Here is a 22054-nt window from a genome sequence, read left to right as displayed (position 1 = left end):
AGCAGGAGAGGGGCAGAGAGAGAGAGAATCCCAAGCAGGCTCCACGCTGTGAGCACAGAACCCAAGGTGGGGCTTCATCTCAGGACCCATGAGATCATGACCTGAGCTGAAGTCAGATGCTCAACCGACTGAGCCATCCAGGCACCCCATACCAAAGAATTTTTAAAAGTCATAATGTACCCACCATGCTAAGGATGGAGAACATACATCATTTTCTAAATCTGCTAGTAAACATACTCAATTTTATTTCACATCCTCATAACGTGTAAGCTATAGAAGAATGAGATTTGAATCTTATAAAGTCTTATTTTGGTTTTATTTATAAGACATTCAGAAACCTTTTGTAAAAGCTGGGGGCAGCCAATTTTATCTTCCAATAAAATAGTTCAGAAATAAAATTCTGACAAATTTGTGGTCATGAGGCAAAAAGGTTAATTAATTAATTAATTTGTGGGGAAGAGGCAGTTTATGTTGCAGTTATGCCCCTGGTGCCTGTTAATAGAGTGAAGGCTGGAATGCCAGATCTTCCACTTACCAGCTTTGTGACCTGGACAAGTTGCTCAGTTAGTTACCTCACATGTAAAATATAGGGGGGATACTAATCATAAAATGATCTCAGTAGGAATTTCCTCCTCCTCCTCCTCCCTTTCTCCTCCTTTCTTTCCTCTATTCATAACTTATTTCTAAGGTAAAACTAACATAATGTTAAACAAATTTGTATTCACTGTGTATGAAAAAAGGCTCTGAAGGAACTGAGAAGGGCAATTTTGAACTGCAGTTTTAGTCTGAGTTTTTTTTCACTGAAAAATGGAGCTTTTACTCTTTCACAATCATGCCTAAATTCGCTATGAAATGCAGTGATGAGAGAAATGAATAGACCTAAGGTTTTTCTTGTAAGGGGGCTTGGTCAGTTATCATTTTAAATATATGTAACTTTTTGGGGCACCTGGGTGGCTCAGTCAGTTAAGTGTCTGACTTCGGTTCAGGTCATGACCTCACACCTCATGGGTTCGAGCCCCATGTCAGGCTCTATGCTGACAGCTTGGAGCCTGGAGTCTGCTTTGGCTTCTGTGTCTCCCTCTCTCTCTGCCCCTCTCTGCTCATGCTCTCTCTCTCTCTCTCTCTCCTTCAAAAATAAATATTAAAAAAATTTTTAAATATATGTAACTGTTCACTCACTGTTCAATACACCTGAAAGTAATAAAACATTATATGTTAACTGTAATGGAATTAAAATTTCTTTAAAATGTAAAAAAAAAAATTCCCATTTTAGCTGTCTTCAAAGATGATGTTATTCTTTTCAGGATTAGAGGAAATACTAGAGATTTATGTCTAGCATATTTAAAATTATTTTTTATCTAGGGCATAATATATCATGGAGTTTGTGGAAGGTTGAAATAGATAATACGTTAATCATTTTGAAATGAGCTAAGCTAAATTTGAGGAATGATTGTTATGTAATTGTTTTTTTAGTTCAACTTAGAATGAAACTTAAATTGGTGAGACTTTAACAATTCTCTGTTATTTCTGCAGTCAGTGTTTTGGGATTAACAGAGGTAACATTTCTTAGTGAAACGAAAGTTTGTAGTCAGACTGTACTTTTAATTCTAACACTATCATGTTCCAGGTGAGCCTGTTTTTCCTTTTTTTTTTTTTTTTTAATTTAATTTTATTTATTTTTGAGACAGAGAGAGACAGAGCATGAACAGGGGAGGGTCAGAGAGAGGGAGACACAGAATCTGAAACAGGTTCCAGGCTCTGAGCTGTCAGCACAGAGCCCGACGTGGGGCTCGAACTCACAGACCGCGAGATCATGACCTGAGCCGAAGTCGGACGCTTAACCGACTGAGCCACCCAGGTGCCCCTGTTTTTTCATTTTTATTTTTTCCTTTAAAGGGCTGTAATCATACCTACTGAGTAAGTCTCACCTACTTACTGTGAGGATAAATTTGTTTTACTTAAATGGATAATGGTAATGATGAAAATATTGATAATGATAGAGCGAGGAGAACCCTTCTACTATACCTTATTTTAAGTACATTATTTTACATTTACAACCCTGAGTATGGGCCAGCAATACCTAGTTCATATCTCTATCCATTTCTTTCTTCTAAATTCTAGACTAGTATATTCATTCTTATTTGCTGTCTTTACTTGGATGTCTCGTAAACATTTGGGACCTGCCATCTCTAGAAATGAACTCTTGGTCTCTCCTTCTAAACCACTATCCATCTGAATAAAAAGTGCCACCGTTGGAGCTTCTGAGTGGCTCAGTCAGCTAAGTATCTGATTCTTGATCTCAGCTCAGGTCTTGATCTCAAGGTCGTGAGTTCAGGTCCTGCGTGGGGCTCCGCACTGGATGTGAAGCCTACTTTAAAAAACAAACAAACAAAACCAGGGCATCTGAGTGCCTCAGTTGGTTAAGCATCCAACTCTTGATTTCGGCTCAGGTCATGATCTCATGGTTTTTGGCTCGAGTCCTGCATCAGGCTCTGCTCTGCTGATAGCGCAGAGCCTTCTTGGGATTTTCTGTCTCCCTCTCTCTCAAAATAAATAAATAAGCATTTAAAAATTTTTAAAAGTGCCATCTTCCACCCATTTGCTAAAGCCAGAAACCTAGGAGTCATTTTTGATACTTGCCTCTCTGTCATAATTTATATCCAGTCAAGTAAGGGGTCCTGTGTGATCTTTTCTTTATCTTCCTTGCCAACCTGTGTCAACCAGGTTATTTTTCCACCGCCTTTTTGACTCTAAGACTGATTGTGCTGTGTAATTCCATACTTGCTCTCTTTCAATTATTCTTCAAAAGTAATGTATTTAAAAATTTTTAATTTTAAACATAGTTGCATTATGGAGAATTTCAAAATACTTAAAGTGAAGAAGAGTTAATAAACTCTTAAGTATGCAGCTACAATTTTCAAAATTGTTCCATTCTTTTATTATCTATATCTCCATTCACTCCCTGTCCCCCCATATGAGTGGTTTTATACAGATTTTTTTGTGTTTTGAGGGAAAATGTGCCATTTTGGAATGCATAAATCTTAACTATACAATCTTCACAATGGATACACTGGTGTGGCCCACATGCCTCTTGATAGATAGAAAACTTCTGTCACCCCAGAAAATACTTTTATGCCCTGCCCCTTTGTGCTCTTTTTCTAGTTTCTTTTTCTTTTTATTCTTTTATGTTTTTATTTTATTTTTGAGAGAGAAACAGAGCACGAGCAGGGGAGGGGCAGAGAGAGAGGAAGACACAGAGTGTGAAGCAGGCTCCAGGCTCTGAGCTGTCGGCACAAAACCTGACGCACGGCTGGAACTCAAAGACTATGAGATCATGACCTGAGCCGAAGTTAGATGCTTAACCAACTGAACCACTTGGGCACCCCTCTTTTTCTAGTTTCTTAAGGTGGAAGCTGAGATCATTTATTTGAGACTCCTATAAATTTCCCTGTAAGCACTGCTTCAGCTGTATCCCACAAATGTTGATGTTCTATTTTTTTCATTCAATTCAATAGAACTTACCTTTGACAATTAGATGATTGCTGTTTAATTCCAAATATTTGCACATTTTTTAATCTTCTTGTTATTAATTTGTACTTTAATTCCACTTTGGCTTGAGAACATTAATTTATATGGTTTCTGTTCTTTTAAATTTGTTAGTTTTATTGCCAAGAATATGGTCTACCTTGGTGAATGTTTTATGTGCACTTAAAAAGAATTTGTATCCTCTTGTGGGTGGAGTATTCTATAAATTTCAGTTAGGTCAAGTTGGTTGGTAGTATTGTTCAGGTTTTCTATAACCTTACTGATTGATTATTCTGTGATTATTGAGAGAGGAGTATTGAAATCTCCAACTATAATTATGGGTTTGTTTAATTCTCCTTTCTGTTTTATTTGTTTTGCTTCATGTATTATGAAGCTTTGTAGTAAGATGCATACACATTTAGGATTGTTTAGGATTGTCTTCTTGGAGAATTGACCCTTTCTCGTTGTGTAATGTCTCTCTGTTCCTGAAGTCTCCTTTGTTTAGTATTAATACTAGCATTCCAGTTTTGTTTTCGTTAGTATTTATATTGTATATCTTTTCCTATCCATTTACTTTTAATCTGTGTTTTTATATTAAAGTAAGTATTTTGTGGGTAGTATATGGTCAGTACTTTCTTCTTTGTCCATTCTGAGAATTTCTTTGAATTGATAAGTTTATACCATTCATTTTTAATTAGATCAAAATCTACCTTTTTGCTAATTATTTTCTATTAGTTTCATCTGTTCTTTTTTCTTTTTCTTTCTTTTCTTGAGTTGTGTATCTTTTATGGTGCCATTTTATCTCCATTATTGATTTATTTGTACCTTTTCAAAAAAACGTTTTAATGGTTGCCCTAGCATCTAAAGTTTATATCTTACTTGATCAAAATCTACCTTCAGAAAATATTATATTGCTTCATGTTCAGTGTAAAGATCTTATAATAGGATGTTTCCAGTTTCTCCCATTTTTTGTACTATCATTGTAATATTTACTTTTACAGAAATGATAAACACATAATATTTTTTGTTACTATTTTTGCTTCCATCATTTACCACTTAAAGCAGAGAAAAAGTGAGTGTTTTAATCTTGCATTCCATTTTTTGCCTCTTCATTATTTATATAGATTCAGGTTTCTGTCTGGTGTCATATTCCTTTTGCCTAAATGAATTTCTTTGACATGTGCATGCCTACTGGCAGCGAACTTTTTGTTTTGTTTATCTCATAATTTCTTTATTTCTTCATTTATTTTTGTTTATTTTTTTTATGTTTATTTTTAAGAGAGAGAGTTGGGGAGGAGCAGAAAGAGAGGGAGACAGAGAACCCCAAGCAGGCTCTGCGCTGTTAGCTCAGAGCCCAACACAGGGCTTGAACCTACAAACCATGAAATCATGACCCCAACTGAAATCAAGAGTTGGATGGTCAACCAACTGAGCCACCCAGGCACCCCTCTTAATTTATTTTTGAAAGATATTTTTGCTGGATATACAATTCTGGGTTGACTTTCTTTTTTTTTTTCCTTCCAGTATTTTACTTCCAGTATTTTAAAGAGGTGACTCCATTTTCTTCTAGTTTGTATGGTTTCTGATGAGAAGTCTGATGTAAATGTTATCTTTGTTCCTCTATATGTAATGTGTCTTTTTTTTGCTCTCTGCTTTCAAGGACTTTTCTTTGTCCTTTGCTTTTTTAGCAGTTTATTTTAGCAGTTTTTAGCAGATATGTCTCTGTTTGTATATGTGTGGTGGGTTGGGGGGCTGAATAGAGAAGGATTTATCCTGCTTGATATTCTCTGAGCTTCTTTGATCTCTGGTTTCATATCTGTCTTCAGTTTTAGATAATTCTCAGCCATTATTTCTTCAAATATTTTTTCTGCCCATTCCCTCTTTCCTCCTCATATTATAGAATTATACTGTGGTAGCCAGTGACCCCTGTGATCCCTGCTTCTTAGTATGAACGCCCTTGTATAGTCCCCTCCTGCATTGTACCAGGGTTGGCTGTCTGTGTGACAGACAGCATGCATCAGAAGTGATAGCATGTTCCTTCTGTGATTAGATTATAAAAGACTGGGACTTCCTCCTTGGGCACTCTCTTCCTTTCTCCTCTCTCAAATCACTTGCTTTGTGGAAGCAAGCTGCCATGCCATAAACAGCCCTGTGGAAGAGGACCACATGGTGAGAAACTGAAGCCTCCAGCCAAGAGCCAGTGATGGACTAAGGCCTGCCAATAGCCACGTGAATGAGTGCCAGTTAAACCTTGAGATGGCTGCAATCTTAGGCAATAGCATATTACAACCTTGTAAGAGACTCTGAACCAGAACCGACCAGTCAAGCTGTTCCCAGATTTCTGATTCTTAGGAACTGTGTGAGAAAATAAATGTTTATTTTAAGCTGCTGAGTTTTGGAATAACTTGTATACAGCAATAGATAACTAATATAGGCACATATGTTAGACTGTTTGATATTGTTCCACAGCTTCTGGATTTTTTTTTTTTAAGAACTTGTACTCTCTTTGTATTTCAGTTTGGGTCATTTCTTTTGACCTGTCTTCAAGTTTGTAATGTTTTCCTTGCCTGTGTCAAGTATACTGAGGAACCTGTTGAAAGCATTCTTTATTTCTGTGACTGTGTGTGTGTGTGTGTGTGTGTGTGTTATTGCTAGCATTTAGTTGCTTTCATTTAATTTTCATGATTTTCATCTGTCCTGAAATTGCCTGTCTGATTTTGCATGCTATTCACCTTTTCCATTAGAGCATTTAACAAATAAATCAAAATTATTTAAAATTCCCTATCAGATAGCTTCAACATCTGTGCCATATGTAAGTCTGGTTCTATTGATTGCTTTGTCTCTTGGCAGCATGTTATTTTTTTTCTGGGCAGAATTTATATACAGATTTTAAGGTTCACTTGCTCTGTGGTTTCCTCCCTTCTTCAGCTCCTCACTTAACTCTCTATCTGCTCTGGCCGGCCCTGAACATGGTCTCTGACATTTCAAGTTACTGTGGCTGAGGCTTCTGTTGTAAGCCATTGATGAATTAGAGAATGACCTTGGGCAAAAAGGTAGAACCTTGTAGAACCTCTGTGATGAAGACAGACTTCTCTCCAGCTTCTGCCCTCATTTTTCTGATCCCTAGTGCCTTCAGATAGCTTTTTTTTCCCTTTTTTTGTTCAAATTTTCTGATTTTCAGCTGTGGAAAGATTAATCTGACCAAGCTACTGTGCCATTAACAAAAGCTGGAAGCCTGTTGGATTCCAGAATAGCAATTTAATAAACACAGATCTGATCATGTCACTTACCCACTGAAGCCCTTAAATGTCTTTCTATTTATTAATGCCCTTGCCTTAGCCACATAAACTGTTCTCATGCACTATGCTCTAATCATACTTTATTTTTTCAGCAAATAGCAAATCTCACCATTTGTCTTATGCTCACTTTGAGTAAATTTGTAATTGCCTGCCATGTGGAAATTATTTCTTTTACCATGGCTCTCTGTTTATTTCTTTTTGGATGATCATATTCCTGTGTTCAAATCTGTCTGCCGCTTACCAGGTAAAATTTTGGGCAAATTACTTAACCTCTTTGCACTTCAGATCCTCATCTGTGGAAGGGGGATACAAATAGTACCACTGCTACATAAGAGGTTTATTGTGAGAATTAAATGGGTTGCGAACATATATGTATATGTATGTATATCTATCTATAGACATATAGCTATCTATAGAGATATATAGTGCTTACAACAGTGCCTGGTACCAGGGAAACATTCAATATGTAGTAATTATTATTCTCAAAAGCTATTCTACTGTATGTTAATTCCTTTATCTTCTCTGTTTAAAAAAAAATGTTATCCTTTGTTAATATACATGTTGAGAATCTCCAACCTTTGATTAAATCCCATGTGTTTTGAGTTACCATGTGATTTATCTTATAAAAAAATATTCTTTCCTCCTAACCCCAACCTTAGGGATGATAGAAATTTAAGAAACAAAGGCCTAATAAGTGGTGTGAAGTCACTTAGTAAAGAAGAATTGAGTGCAGATTTATTAAACTTATCTCCGAACACAGATGTATGTCATCAACCTTGTTTATCTAAACAACAATTGAAAGCAGGTAGTATTCTTACTGCAACTAAATTGAACTATATCTTCTTTTATGTACTGACATTGATAACAATTGGAATTAATAGTAAATTTCCATCTTGTACATTTAAAATAACATTGTTTGAAATACTTTCCAGCTTTTATATAGTAGAAATAAATGAAAATCATAATGGTAATCCAGAAGAAAACAGTTAACATTATTGCCTTCTACATACGCTTTTACAAATTAATTTGAATTTTTGTCCATACACTTAAATGCATTTTTACATGTTTATAATCACCGTATATATGCTATTTTGTGCCTTGCAGAGTGTATCTTTTAAATTAATAGTAACTATAGAAAATATTCATTTGAGGTAGAGAGAAATTTTTGGTTTCTTTTTAATGTTAGCTTCCTCTTCATAACCTTCTATTAATACAATAAAAACTTAGTAATAAGAGAAACTTGAAAGATTCTAATAATACTTTAATTTTTAATTTAAAACTAATACTTAAGAAATTAATGGCAGTACCATTGTTTTATCTTTTTTTTTTTTTACCAGAATAATCTGTTCTGTAGCTTGATATTTGATGGAATGTTGTATTAAATCTGACATAATTTAAAAATACATTCTACCTTTTCCCCTGTGGGGAAAATAATTATTGAAATCTTTAATATCATATGGACTTTTTTATATGTAATTTAAAAATTGACATATATACATGCTACTTATTTGACCCCTTTGGTACTAAAATTTCTTTTGTCATAATATTCAAAATGTCATTTAGAAGAAGTAACAGGATATTTTGGTTGCTGCTTTTTCAGGGGTAACATGCTTTCAGTTTGCCCTTCGTATTACTACCACTTTAAATCCTTAGTATTTGTAGAGATAAGCCACTTAATGTTTTGAGTTTTGCCATAAAGAAATTGCAGCTGCCTTCAGGCATCAAATTAATAATGTTAATGAAATGATGTCAATTAAAATAATAAAAACTTACTTTAAAAGGGGAGGGCATAAAGGTAGTTAAACCAGAGATTCTCGTCCTTTCAAAACAATTTACTGATGTGAGCTGCAATGGGAAGAATGTACTATTTTTGGACAAAAACACACTTTGATCCATAATTCTTCATTTTCTATTATAAATAGATGCAAAGCATTCTTTTAATTTTTCCTTTTTTGAAAATACAATTGAATTGTGGTTAAAATATCACACATTTCTTAAATTCCTATTTTAGTAAATATATTTAGTTGCCTTTTGTCAAAAAGATAAAGCTTTTGCTAATGTGATATGTTTATATCTAAAATAATTATAGATACATGTTTCTAAATACTGTTTGAAAAGTTGAGTATTGATTTGGTTTCTGTGTAGTTTAGGTACTAATTATGTACATAAAATGCTTATTATTTATGGCCAAATGCTAATTTTAAAACAATAAAATATTTACTGTGAGTGTCTTAAATAAAGCCTGTGATTCTTTGTTTTAAAGAAGCAACACCATTAGAAGAGAGCTATAAGGGAGAATCTGTACATTCCAGACTACCCATTCTACTTGAAAGCATCATATCTGATCTTGAAAAATCTCTTGGAACAGCTTTATCTTCAATACTAGAAACAGAAATGAAAATTGCTTTTGGAAACCTCTGGATGGAGGTGATTATTTCAACTCTCTTAGTTGACAAATTTCTTTTTCGTTGCTAAAGATTTATGACCTTATCTTAAGAAATAGGACATGTATATGTGTAAGCTTCATTGTGATAATTTATATCCCATTATATTTTTTCATATAGTTTCTAAATAACTTTCTAAATAAAACTAAATGGTGGACATTTCCTATAGATTAAGAACTATATTTTGTCATTTCATTTTTTTTCAATGAGCAGGTATTTATTATGTATCTACTGGTGTCAAACACATTGCCCCCATGGAGCTTAAATTGAATTCAGAAAAACTTCTCTCATATTTAGTTTATTTGAGTTAAAATGTTTAGTATAGGGAATCCCCATTGCAATGTGTATTCAGAAAAAGAAGTGTATATTTTGGCTTATGTCATATAAATAATCAAAGTATATCAAAGTATAAATATCATATCAACAAGATATTTTGTATTTTCTAGATTCACATCTTTTCCTGCAGATAGTAAAACATCACATTTGGCAATAGTGGCCCTTTTAGTTTGGTTAATGTTTGTTTGCTGTTCATATGTATAGCTAGGAGGAACAGTCCCCCTCAGTTGTAGATTCTAATAACTTGTCAATATGATGTTTTTGCTGCTTGATTATATGATCAAGTCTTGAGCCAAGATGATGATGATCAAAAGATTCTAGGAGGGTTGACTTAAATTGGATATTTTGTAATTGAGTCTAGGAAAGTCATTGCATATGAATAATTCAAAAAAGGATGTGCTGACATCTTGTAGTGCTAAATGATGAATCTCCTTTATAAACATGCCTTTGCAAGAGTGTAGCAAGTGTTAGTGCTAGCTGATGTCTTTTTTCTGTATAGATTTTCCCACAGCTATGTGAAATAATTAGATTGATTTCCTCCTAGAATTGACTATGTTGGAAAGTAAATTGAATATCTTTCCTGATTAAAACTATGCTTCTTCTGATTAAAACAGTGCTTTCGTTTTGCACAGTTTCTGAAACTATAGGATTAATACTAATCTGAATTTTACAAAAACAATTTGTGGTGGAATTAGAATTTTAAGATCACAATTGGCTTTTAATAGAATATCTCTTAGTTTAAAAAGAATTCAACTAACTATATTTTTCCCAGAAATATATATAGATATTTTTAAGTAATTCCTAAGTACTTTTTAATAATAGGAATAATAAATAAATTAGTAGGTAGTAATTTTTTCTAAATACTTTTTTAGATGCTGTACTTGAAACCACCATGGACTCTAATTCATTTATTACAGTGCTTTAGAAAACATTGGTTGGCTGTATTTGGATTAGTTATGGAGAAGAACGTGCTTTTAACCATTGAGAGCCTATATGAAAATCTCTGTAAAGGTATGAATTTTTTATTTTGTCTTTAGCAATGTTGTGTTAAAGTCAGACTAGCAGATATTTTCCATGGAATGTGAAGATGAGTTAATAAGAAATTGGTCAATTATTTTTTAACCATTTACACCTCTGATTACTAAAGGGAGTTTGTGGAAGCTGAATGAATGAAGTTCATAGAGCTTATGACCATTAATGGTATCACCACCGTTGATATTCCTGGATATAGTGAATATTTAGTTTTTTATAATGTTTGAAAACTTTTAAAACCGTATTTTATTCAGGTATGAAAATAGAATTTAGACTTTTTTTTCATTTCTCACTGTGTTTAACACACAAACTTTGACCCCATTTCATGTACTAATTTTAGAAATAGTATATCAAAGTATGTATCTAAAATATATGGTTTAGGAAATAGAAAGTGTTTGTCTTTGGTATATAGTGAGTTCTAGAACCAGAAGACACTAGAGTCAACAACTTAGTTGGTGATTTTTAAGCCATGTTGCACAGAACCTTCTTGAAATGCCTCTGGAGCTGCCACAGATTGGAGATGGAAAGGCTAACTGGGAGCCTGGAAAGTTGGCGGGCCTTTAGCCCTCAACCCCAGCTTTAGCCATGCAGTTTTCTTTTATCAGTTTATATATGGAGAATCCATGTAGGTTTTGAAGAAAATGTTTCTCTGCTAAGAAAAAAAAGATGGGAAAAGCACTGATCAAATGTTACAAGAGCCCATGTTTTATAATCAGGTAAACTATCCCTAAGAGGTAAGTGATTTGTCCAAAGTCAAACTACTGGATTTTTCTTGCTATAACTTTAAAAAGCAAAATATGTGTAACAATTATTGGGATGTTCAGTTTGTTCTGGACTTTTTTTTAACTCCTCTAACATGATCTGTTCTGTTTATTATTTTCCTGTATTGGTTATATCCTGTCTGCTTTTGAAAAATAACTGTGAATATAGAGGACTATTAAATAACAACCTGAGTACTTGAGGATTTAAGCTAAGTTTAAAGGCACAAGAGCCAGGTAGTGAAGAATAAGATAATTTCATCATAAAACATACGCAAACAATTAATATAAAACTTGATTTAACACTAATCCTCCTGGAAGCTAAAACAAAACACAAACAAATATATTCTGTGGGAGGTATACCATGGCTATCTTTCCCTTGAAGTGTAACCTTTTGGGAAATGTTTTATATCTTTGGAAATTACTTCAGGGGATTTAAAGTACCTGGTCCAATGCCTTATGACTTTTAAAAGTTACCAAGTTTTTAAAAATCTTTATTTTGAGAGAGAGAGCATGGGTGGGGCAGAGAGAGAGAGAGAGAGAGAGAGAGAGAGAGAATGAGAATGAATCCCAAGCAGGCTCCACGCTGTCAGCACAAAGCCTGATGTGGGGCTTGAACTCACGAATCCTGAGATCATGACCCTGAGATCACTACCTGAGCTGAAATCAAGAGCCAGATGCTTAACTGACTGAGCCAGCCAGGCACCCCTAAAAGTTACCAATTTTTAAAAGACATTTTAAAAATTTAAAGATAATTCTTTAACTATAGAAGATATTTATAGGTCGTATTATTATATAAGAGAAGAGACAGGGAATGACTCCTTGGACATGCCTTTAAACCAGTTTTTATAAAACATAGAAATGTCTTTCATATCTTAAGTAGAAGCATAATTTAGTTCTATCAAAAGAGAAAGCCCATAATTCATGTATGATCTTGAATAAGATTTAGTTTAAAGAATGGCATATTTAGTTGCCATTTTTCTCTTTTTCCAGGGGTGGGCAGTGTTTGTCTTTTGCACACAGCTTAGAGGTAGTAGGTAATAGGAGAGAATGAAGAGATGATGGCTGTTCCTCTTGCTAAAAAGTCTTTTTTGGAATCATTGTGTGCATAATTTATTGATCCTTGGTCTAGAAGAATCTAATGCCTAATGTGTACTGACTTGTGAAGAATATATAATAGAACTATAAAAGTGCCTTCTGCTCTAAAATAATTTTAAGAAAAGTCACAGTTTATGATTTTGTTTACTGTCTTTTAATAGTATACTCAGCTGTTAAATTATGATTGTGCTTAACTTCAGTAATCCCAAAGAATGTATCCTTAGATCAATTCATAGAAAATTGTGTGGAAAATGACTAGTAGCATTTCCTGATTTTGTTATCCATATTAACTTTAGTCAAAATGATTATTGACCTTACATAAGCATTAAAGTATTTCAACCATGTAGATTTCTTTTTATGTTGTGTCTAGATACTGAATTTATCATTGTTATTTCCCTTCAGCACATTATCTTAGTAAAGACTTTTTGTGAGACAGAAATCAAATGATTAATTCAAGGCTACAAGCCTAACTGAACATTGACTGACTTGGAGAAGCACCCTTGAAAGAAATTGTGCCCAGTTTCTTTTCCTCAGGAGATTTACTAGGTTCATCAAATCTACATTCTGTCCTTTGTGTAGCATTTCTATCTGTCTTTTCCCACAGGAATTTAAACTAGTCATTGACTTTAAAAATAACTAAGTGTTTTGCAAGGAAATATACTTGTTTGTTTTATTTGATAAAGGGGAAGCCAGAAGCCTGGCTATAGCCATCACATTAGATTAGAACTTCTGAATATTGTATAATTAATTAATTAAATCTACTTTTGATTTTTATTTGATTTTTCAGTAATTTCCAAGAAAATACTTGTTTTTGTTTTTGTTTTTTATATTAATTAATTTATTTTTATTTAAATGTTTATTTTTTTATTAAAAGTATTTTTTAATGTTTATTTTTGAGAGAGAGAGAGAGACGGGGTGCAAGTGGGGGAGAGGCAGAAAGAGAGGGAGACACAGAATCTGAAGCAGGCTCCAGGCTCTGAGCTGTCAGCATAGAGCCTGACACCGGGGCTTAAAGTCAGGAACTGCTCGAACATGACCTGGGCCAAAGTTGGACACTTAACCAACTGAGCCACCCAGGCACCCCTTAAATGTGTGTTTGCCTATTTATTTAGAGAGAGAGTGGGCGAGCACACATGCGTGTGAGTAAAGGAGAGGCAGAGAGGGACAGGAAGAGAGAATCCCAAGCAGGCTCCACGCTGTCAACAAGGAGCCCCACACAGGGCTCAGTCCCATGAACCATGAGATCATGACCTGAGCCGAAATCAAGAGTCAGATGCTTAACTGACTGAGCCACCCAAGCACCACTCTAAGCAAATACTTATATAAGTGATACAGAGGAACTATTTACTTTTTTAAACTCATGGTACCAGTGAAAAACCATGCTGGTGTTTCAGAATATAAACCATGCTGGTCTCTCAAGTTTCTCTGAAACTGAGAACCTTAAAAGGAAACAAAACAAATACGTTGTAGCATGGTTATTTTATTTTATTTTATTTTTTTTTATTATTTTTTTTTTTTAATGTTTATTTATTTTTGAGACAGAGAGAGACAGAGCATGAACGGGGGAGGGGCAGAGAGAGAGGGAGACACAGAATCAGAAGCAGGTTCCAGGCTCTGAGCCATCAGCCCAGAGCCCGACGCGGGGCTCGAACTCACGGACCGCAAGATCGTGACCTGAGTTGAAGTCGGACACTTAACCGACTGAGCCACCCAGGCGCCCCGCATGGTTATTTTAAATGCCTTTGAAAAGCGTGTGTGTGTGTGTGTGTGTGTGTGTGTGTGTGTGTATACACACACACACATATATACACATATATGTACATATATATACACACATATATAAAATATATGGCACATGTATATTATATATATATATATAATATATGGCACATATATATGGCACTCTACCCTAATAATGGAAAGAATTTTTCAGTTCTGGGCTTTGATGATGTTAGAAATTTGCTTAACTTCATTGCTCATAACTTTTAAAATCTTTGAAATTATTGTCACCACCTCTGAGAACTTAATGTAAGTAATTTTAGTTGAGAGAAAATTGTTATACCTTTAAATTATTTCTTGTAGATTAACTCACATTGCTAATTTATAAGGAAAAAAATACTGCTGGCTTATCTTGCCCACAGCTGTTACTCAGATTATTTATATTTTTGCTAAAGTTGTGTTGAGCGAAGAGAGAAAATGTTATTTTCAATAAATCTAGTGTTACATTTGATGTAATGGAATTTGAAGTTAAATCTCTATGTGATTAACTGAGTTGGTTATGAGAGGGACTGCATGTAACTTACCTGCTTACCCGAAAATGTGACTCTTCTGATGCCTACATAGCAATCTGTATATGAAACAACCTCAGTTTTGAAAATCTGTAGTTTGGGGCGCCTGGGTGGCTTGGTCGGTTAAGCATCCGACTTCGGCTCAGGTCATGATCTCACGGTCCATGAGTTCGAGCCCCGTGTCGGGCTCTGTGCTGACGGCTCAGAGCTGGAGTCTGCTTCCGATTCTGTGTCTCCCTCTCTCTCTGCCCCTCCCCTGTTCATGCTCTGTCTCTCTCTGTCTCAAAAATAAATAAACGTTTAAAAAATTAAAAAAAAAAAAAAAGAAAATCTGTAGTTTAACTTGTTTGGTAATTATCTCTCTTTTCTGAAAAGTATAATGTTCTTTCACTTTAAAGTTTACTATGTTGAGGGTTCTCCTGGAATCTGAATCCAGAATACTTGGATCAACTCCAAGAACTTTGTCTTTAGCTAAATTTAATTCTAATGCTTTTTACACCCAAGAAATAAATTAGGAGTAAGGTATAGGTGTAAATGCATACTTTCTTAAATTTCATAATTAACTTTAGATTGGCTTTCCAAACACATTTTTATATTGTATACTCATTCTTACATATGTTTTCCTTCTTAATTTCTGTTACCAGCTAACAAGGCAGTGGATTTTACAACAGTGAAATTTCTGCTTCAGGATTCTAAAAGTTTGTTACATGCTTTCAGTACAAGGTCAAATTATGATGGTATTCTTCCACAGGCCTTTGCTCAAGTTAACAAACTGCTCCAGACATTTGCAGAGGTAAGTTACCTTTGGAATGCCATTTAGAGGAGCTAATTACATGTGTTCTAAAAATGTATTAGCAGATAACAGAGATAAAGGATATTTTAATTGTAACTTACTTGAACACACTAAGGGATTAAGTATATCTTAAGTGAATTGAAGGAAAGTAAGCAATTTTTATTACAAGTTATAAAACACATCCTCTTATGTGTGTATGTGTTTTGTACATCACCAGTAAGGAAAGAACATACTTGCTTAAGAGAATATCTCATGAAGTAAAAGAAGCATCTTTTTAATAAACTAATAAGAAATATGTGATAATTCCTATGGAAAGAATTGACTTAAGGGGTGAAATTATCTTTTGGGTTAAGATGACCAAAATATTGGTAATTGTATTTTTCCATGGCAAATGTGACTTTGAGAATTATTGGTAGGAAAGAATGGACCTGTGAATTTAGGGGATTGCAGCTTGATCTGTGACTGGAGTTGTGTAGGGAAAAATACATTATCCTTTCCCATCACAGAACTGAGCCCTAAACCCTGTCTTCAGTGAAACAAACATAGTGAACAAGATGGAACGTTCAGGATACTCATAGGCTTATCAGTCTTTGAATTAAGATTATTGAAAATTTTAAAAAATAGGATTGATTGAAATAAAAGTAATAATGAATGTCAAGTTTTAAGTTCCTTTCATCAATTGGAAACCTAGAGATGGGAGTTACCATGAAAATGTGGTATTAAAATTTAGTGCTGTTTATCAGATAATGGTATGCCTACTATATGTTGCCCACTGAGTGTTTAAAAATATTGAATTGTTATTTATTCCTGGATCCTGATTTTCCAGTTGCTACATTAGCAAGAGATTCATGAAGGCCACTGGTGAAGAATCTATATCCTCATTAGTGCTTTTCCCTTAACACCTGACATTAATGTGATTGCTGGAAACAACCTGTGATGTTTCCACAATGAGAGCTCTGAAGCATTTCTCCTTTATTTTCATGTTTAGAAACAGTTCACTGTCTGAGTCAGCCAGGAGCTTTGTGATTTAGCTTGGGCTTTTAAAATATACTTTCAGGGGCACCTGGTGGGCTCTGTCTGTGGAGTATGCAACTCTTGATCTTGAGGTCATGAGCTCGAGCCCCACATTGGGGGTAGAGATTACTTTAAAATAAAATTAAACATTTAAAGTAAAATACACTTATGGTAGGAGTTGTTTTGTAGAGTGCATTTGATTTATTTGGTATATGACCTAAATACTTAGTCCTGTCTCAGTAACTTGAGCAACAAATAGATTACCTCCAGGGATAGGGTATCTGAATACAGTAACTGTAAAATAATAATAACAACAACAAAAATTAAAAAAATAAATAATCCCCCCCAAACTTTATTTACCAAATGTAGAAAATCAGGAAAATAGGGATATTCATTTGTTTGCTTCTGAGAAGGCTTGTGAGAAAACAAAATGGAAAGTTAACCAATTATTTTCGAGATTTTTATATAAATGAGGTGGAACAGGAAAAGGAGACATACATTTTTCTTTTTTAAGTTTATTTATTTATTTAGGTAATCTCTGCATGCAACATGTGCTCGAACTCACAACCCCGAAATAAAGAGTCACACCCTCTTCTGACTGAGCCAGCCTGGTGCCCGTACAGTATTCTTTTATAAGCCTTCCAACCATCAAAAAACAAACAAATAAATAAGGCTTGCTCTGCCAGGATGTTAGAATCATGAAAGTCAGTCTTCTTAAACTTTAGACCTACATGCCTCAGGATCCCCATCCTGGCTAGTTATGTCTTTAACCTCTGGTTATTTAACCCCTCTGAGCCTTAATTTCTTCTTTTGTAAAATGAATATAATAATCTGTGTCTCAGAACTGTCACGAGAATTAAATATACATTGATACTTGTAAAGCACTTAGTGCCTCACACAGAGTGAATGCTATGTAGGTGTTTGATAAAGGAATCCATCTACATACTTGCATACGTGACTATTTGAGAACTGAGGAAAAGAGGCAGCATGTGATGATTTAAGAAACATATCTCAGAACAAAATATGTCTTTCATTCATGTATATGTTATAGTTCATGATTCATGTAAACAGGCAAAACCAGAAAGAATAACTTTTTCTTTTTGTCTTCCTGCACCCAAAGATAGAAAAGGGTAACATTTACTTTTATTTTGGAGAGAGATCATAACCTCATTCAGAGTCAGACTGCTGAAGGTCAAGTCCTGTTTGTGGGTCTTACCAGCTGTATGACCTTGCATGAGTTACTTACCCTTTCTATGTCTCAGTTATAAAATATGGATAATCATAGTATCTGTTTGATAGGGTAGTTGTGATGATTTTTTTTTAACGTTTATTTATTTTTGAGACAGAGAGAGACAGAGTATGAACGGGGGAGGGGCAGAGAGAGAGGGAGACACAGAATCGAAAGCAGGCTCCAGGCTCTGAGCCATCAGCCCAGAGCCTGACGCGGGGCTCGAACTCACGGACCGCGAGATCGTGACCTGAGCTGAAGTCGGACGCCCAACCGACTGAGCCACTCAGGCGCCCCTAGTTGTGATGATTAAAAGAGCTAATAGATGCAGAGTTCTGGGACGCCTGGCTGACTCAGTCAGTGGAGCATGCGATTCTTGGGGTTGTAAGCTCAAGCCCCACGTTGGGTAGAGAGATTATTTTAAAAAAATAAAATCTTTGAAATAATAGATACAGGGGCACCTGGGTGGCTCAGACACTTAGGCACCTGACTCTTGATTTCGGCTCAGGTCATGATCTCATAGTTCATGAGATCAGTCCCCGCATCAGGCTCTGTGCTGACAGTGCTGGCGCCTGCTTGGGATTCTCTCTCCCCCTCTCTCTGCCCCTCCCCTACTCTCTCTCAAAATAAATAAATAGACATTTTTAAAAAATGACTGCATGGCTCAGTCATTCAGCCTCTGACTTCTGCTCAGGTCATGATCTCACAGTTGGTGAGTTTAAGTCCCACATTGGATGAGCACAAGCTTTGGGTGAGCTTGTGCCCTGCTTTAGGTGAGCTCAGGAGGGGTGGAGAGAGAGGGAGAGAGAGAATCCCACGCAGGCCCCACTCTGTCAACATGGGAGCCCAAACCCACAAACTGTGAGCTCATGACCTGAGCCGAAATCAGGAGTCAGATGCTTAACCCACTGAGCCACCCAGGCACACCTCCCCCAAGGTGATATTTAAAAAAAATTATTTGAATCAATAGTATAGCACTTCATTCTGCTCAGTATCATTATTTATAAATATTTAAAATATTCTTAGGGGCACCTGGGTGGCCCAGTTGGTTCAGTATCTGACTCTTGATTTCAGCTCAGGTCATGATCTCACAATCAGGAGATCCAGCCCCTCATAGGGCTCCACTCTCAGTGCTGTTTGGGATTCTCTCTAGCCATCTCCTTCTGCCCCTTCCCCTGCTCTGCTCGTGTGTGTGTGTGTGTGTGTGTGTGTGTGTGTGTGTGTGTGTGTACTCTAAAATAAAATAAAATATGCTTAAATATTTTTCATTGTCCATGCTATTTACTGCACTACCTCTTTCTGTCAACCACCAAACTTCTTAAAGAGCAATCTATAACCATGGTTTCCATTTCTTCACTCACTTCTTCCTTAATCCTTCACAAGTAGAATTTTACCTCCACACTCTGGTAAGTGAATTAGGTTATCATTTCCTTCTTAATGATCAAATGCACCCTTTTCTCACTCTTTCTTACTCTTTCTCATTTCTCAACCTTTCTTCAGCACTTGATGTTGTCTACCCTTTCTTTCCTGAAACTTCTCTCTTTTGGCTTTTATTGCTATTGAATACTTCTGACTCTTCCCCTATCTCGTTGATCTCTTTTTTTCTTTTTGCTAATTCCCTCCCTCCTTCAATTCGTCTACCCTTGTCCTTCTTTTTTGCTATATTCTCTCCTAACAATCTCGTCTACTTCAGAGGTTTGTCTCCCTTGAGAACAGTTCCCAACTGTGTCTTGTAGGCTGCAGATCTGCATATCCAATTACCTGCTAGCTGTCTCTACCTAAATGTCTTTTTATTCTTCACAGACAACATTCTGAACACAAACTTGTAGTCTGTTTCTCCTCTTTTCTGTAACCAGCCCTTCTTGGCTTTACCTCAGGTGGCCATAAAAATCCAGAAATACAGATAAATATACATTAAATGGCTTACTGCTATTGCACTATGTGGCATGTTCAGTGTGTTTTCCTTCATCAGCAAGACATAGTTTAATGTACTGTTTAAAACTGCAGTTTTAATGTGGCACATTAAAATAGCATTTTCATCACTTCTTGCACATGTATCTGTGATGTGTTGATGTGTTTATATGTTTGACTTTTACTGAATAAAACTGTGTCTTTATATTCTTTGGAGAAATAATAATCAAGGGGGTTTGATCTATTTCTACTTTATGGACACTTTATATTTCTATTATTTGTACCATTATTCTTCTACGCATCCAGATTCAAAAAATCTTAGAGTCTCCCTGTTCCCTGAATCTAGAGTTTAGCCAAGTCTATCTAACTTTGCTTATAGCATCACTTACCCCAATTTGAGAAGTCCAGGATAAGAATGCTAAGAGAATTGTCAGCTCTTAAAATTCTGTGAAACATTGCAAATTTCCACAAGTGTCATCTCCATTCCGCCTACACAGGAGCCAACGTCCCCAAACCATCCATTCCTAGAACAGAAGTGAGACCTTGATGCCATATTCATCTCCGCCAACACCAGACATGTGGCCAGATTTCACAGGGGTGACCCGTGAATATACTGCCATCTTAGAAGCTGTGAGACCAGAGCAGACACAGGTGTTAAGTGGGAGCTGGCCTCACATTCCTTCAGACTAATCTGTACCTGAGCGACAGCTACAGTCTGATACTGGTGACAGCCATTAGCAGGACTGTCATACCCTGGAGCCTTGTTTTGAGCTTCCCTGTTATACTCCCAAGGCTTTCTCTAGGGACTGCATTGGGTGGAGGAGTTGTAAAGGTGGGGGAGGGGGAATGCAGAGGCCCTGTAGACTGGAACAGTGGAATGCATGCCTAGGGCATACAGCCAGCAGTCTCCTTTCCTGGAGGCTCTAGTGGAAGCCGCAGTATTTTGTTTGTTTGTTTGTTTAAATTTTAGTTAGTTCACATACAGTGCAATATTGGTTTCAGAAGTAGAATTCAGTGATTGATCACTTATAACCTATAACACCCAGTGCTCATATAACACCCAAGTACCCTCCTTAGTACCCATCACTCATCTAGCCCATCTCCCCACCTACCTCCCCTCCATCAACCCTTAGTTTGTTCTCTATCGTTAAGAGCCTCCTGTGGTTTGTTTTTCTCTCTCCTCTTTCCACCCCCACTCCACCCCAGTCTTCCCCCATATTCATCTGTTCTGTTTCTTAAATTCCACATATGAGTGAAATAACATGTTTGTCTTTCTCTGATTGAGTTATTTTGCTTAGCTTAATACATTCTAGCTCTTTCTGGTCAAGTCTTTAAAAATGTTTCTTGCATGGGGGACCTGGGTGACTCAGTCACTTGAGTGTCCAACTCTGATTTCAGCTTAGGTCATGCTCCCAGGGTCGTGGGATTAAGCCTCACATCCAGCTCTGCACTGAGCATGGAGCCTGCTTAAAATTCTCTTTCTCTCTCCCTTTGTCCCTCTCCCCCACTCGTGCTCTCTCTCTCTCTCTAAAATGAAAATAAATATTTCTTGCAAAAGTTTTTCTTTTTCTTTTACTGCCTTTTCCTACTTAATTCAAGTTCTTAGGACTCCTCTTCTGGATCATTTTAGTAGCCTTCTGACCAGTCTTCATGCCTCTACTTTCTTATGTTCCCGTTTGTCTTAGAGTACAGTCCTGAATCTGTCACTTCCTAAGTTAGAAACCAGTGGTTTCTTCAGTGGCATAAGATTTACATTCCATTCTGATTTTTTTTTTTTTTTTTAATAATAGCCCTTTGCAATCACATTCTTGTTAATGGATTGTAAGGTGCTTGGAGGCTTGATTACACATGTTTATTGTATCCTAGGTGTTCTCTGTCTAGTTTAATGCCATACATGTAAAAGTGTTCAAACAGTATTCTTAAGTTGATATTAGCATGTTAGCTAAGAAACGTCACTATAGGGGCGCCTGGATGGCTTAGTTGGTTAAGCGTCTGACTTTGGCTCAGGTTATGATCTCATGGTTGGTGGGTTCGAGCCCCAGATAAGGCTTGCTGCTGACAGCTCAGAGCCTGGAGCCTGCTTCAGATTCTGTGTCTCCCCCTCTCTCTGCCCTTCCCCCACTCACACTCTGTCTCTCAAAAACGAATAAACGTTTAAAAAAATTAAAAAGAGATGTCACTGTAGTAAACACATTGGAAATATTGTTTGATATAAGTGGAAAAGGAAAATATTTTTTCTAGCTCTGATGCCTTTCTGGGAACATCGTGTACACAGTCAAGGACAAAGAATAGTCAGCATTTCTCGGAAAGCTAGAACAATGTAAGCAC

General features: G+C 36.0%; 1 protein-coding gene across 7 annotated transcripts in view; it reads left to right on the top strand.

The window, feature by feature from the left end:
• The window catches only part of SWT1 (SWT1 RNA endoribonuclease homolog), a 105578-nt gene that overhangs the window by 32871 nt on the left and 50653 nt on the right, over positions 1–22054 (top strand). For all 7 annotated transcript variants that reach the window (XR_006213907.1, XM_042976123.1, XM_042976122.1 and 4 more), the window contains exons 11-14: positions 7484–7629; positions 9088–9251; positions 10477–10615; positions 15425–15573. Coding sequence is in view for 6 of the 7 variants with exons in the window: in XM_042976123.1 (XP_042832057.1) it covers positions 7484–7629; positions 9088–9251; positions 10477–10615; positions 15425–15573 (598 nt within the window). In the remaining variant the exon portion in view is untranslated. The remainder of the gene's footprint in view (positions 1–7483; positions 7630–9087; positions 9252–10476; positions 10616–15424; positions 15574–22054) is intronic.

This window comes from Panthera tigris, chromosome F3, assembly GCF_018350195.1.
Source record: "Panthera tigris isolate Pti1 chromosome F3, P.tigris_Pti1_mat1.1, whole genome shotgun sequence".
In the NCBI taxonomy this organism is placed as follows: Eukaryota; Metazoa; Chordata; class Mammalia; order Carnivora; family Felidae; genus Panthera; species Panthera tigris.
This window is presented reverse-complemented; position numbering and strand designations above follow the sequence as displayed.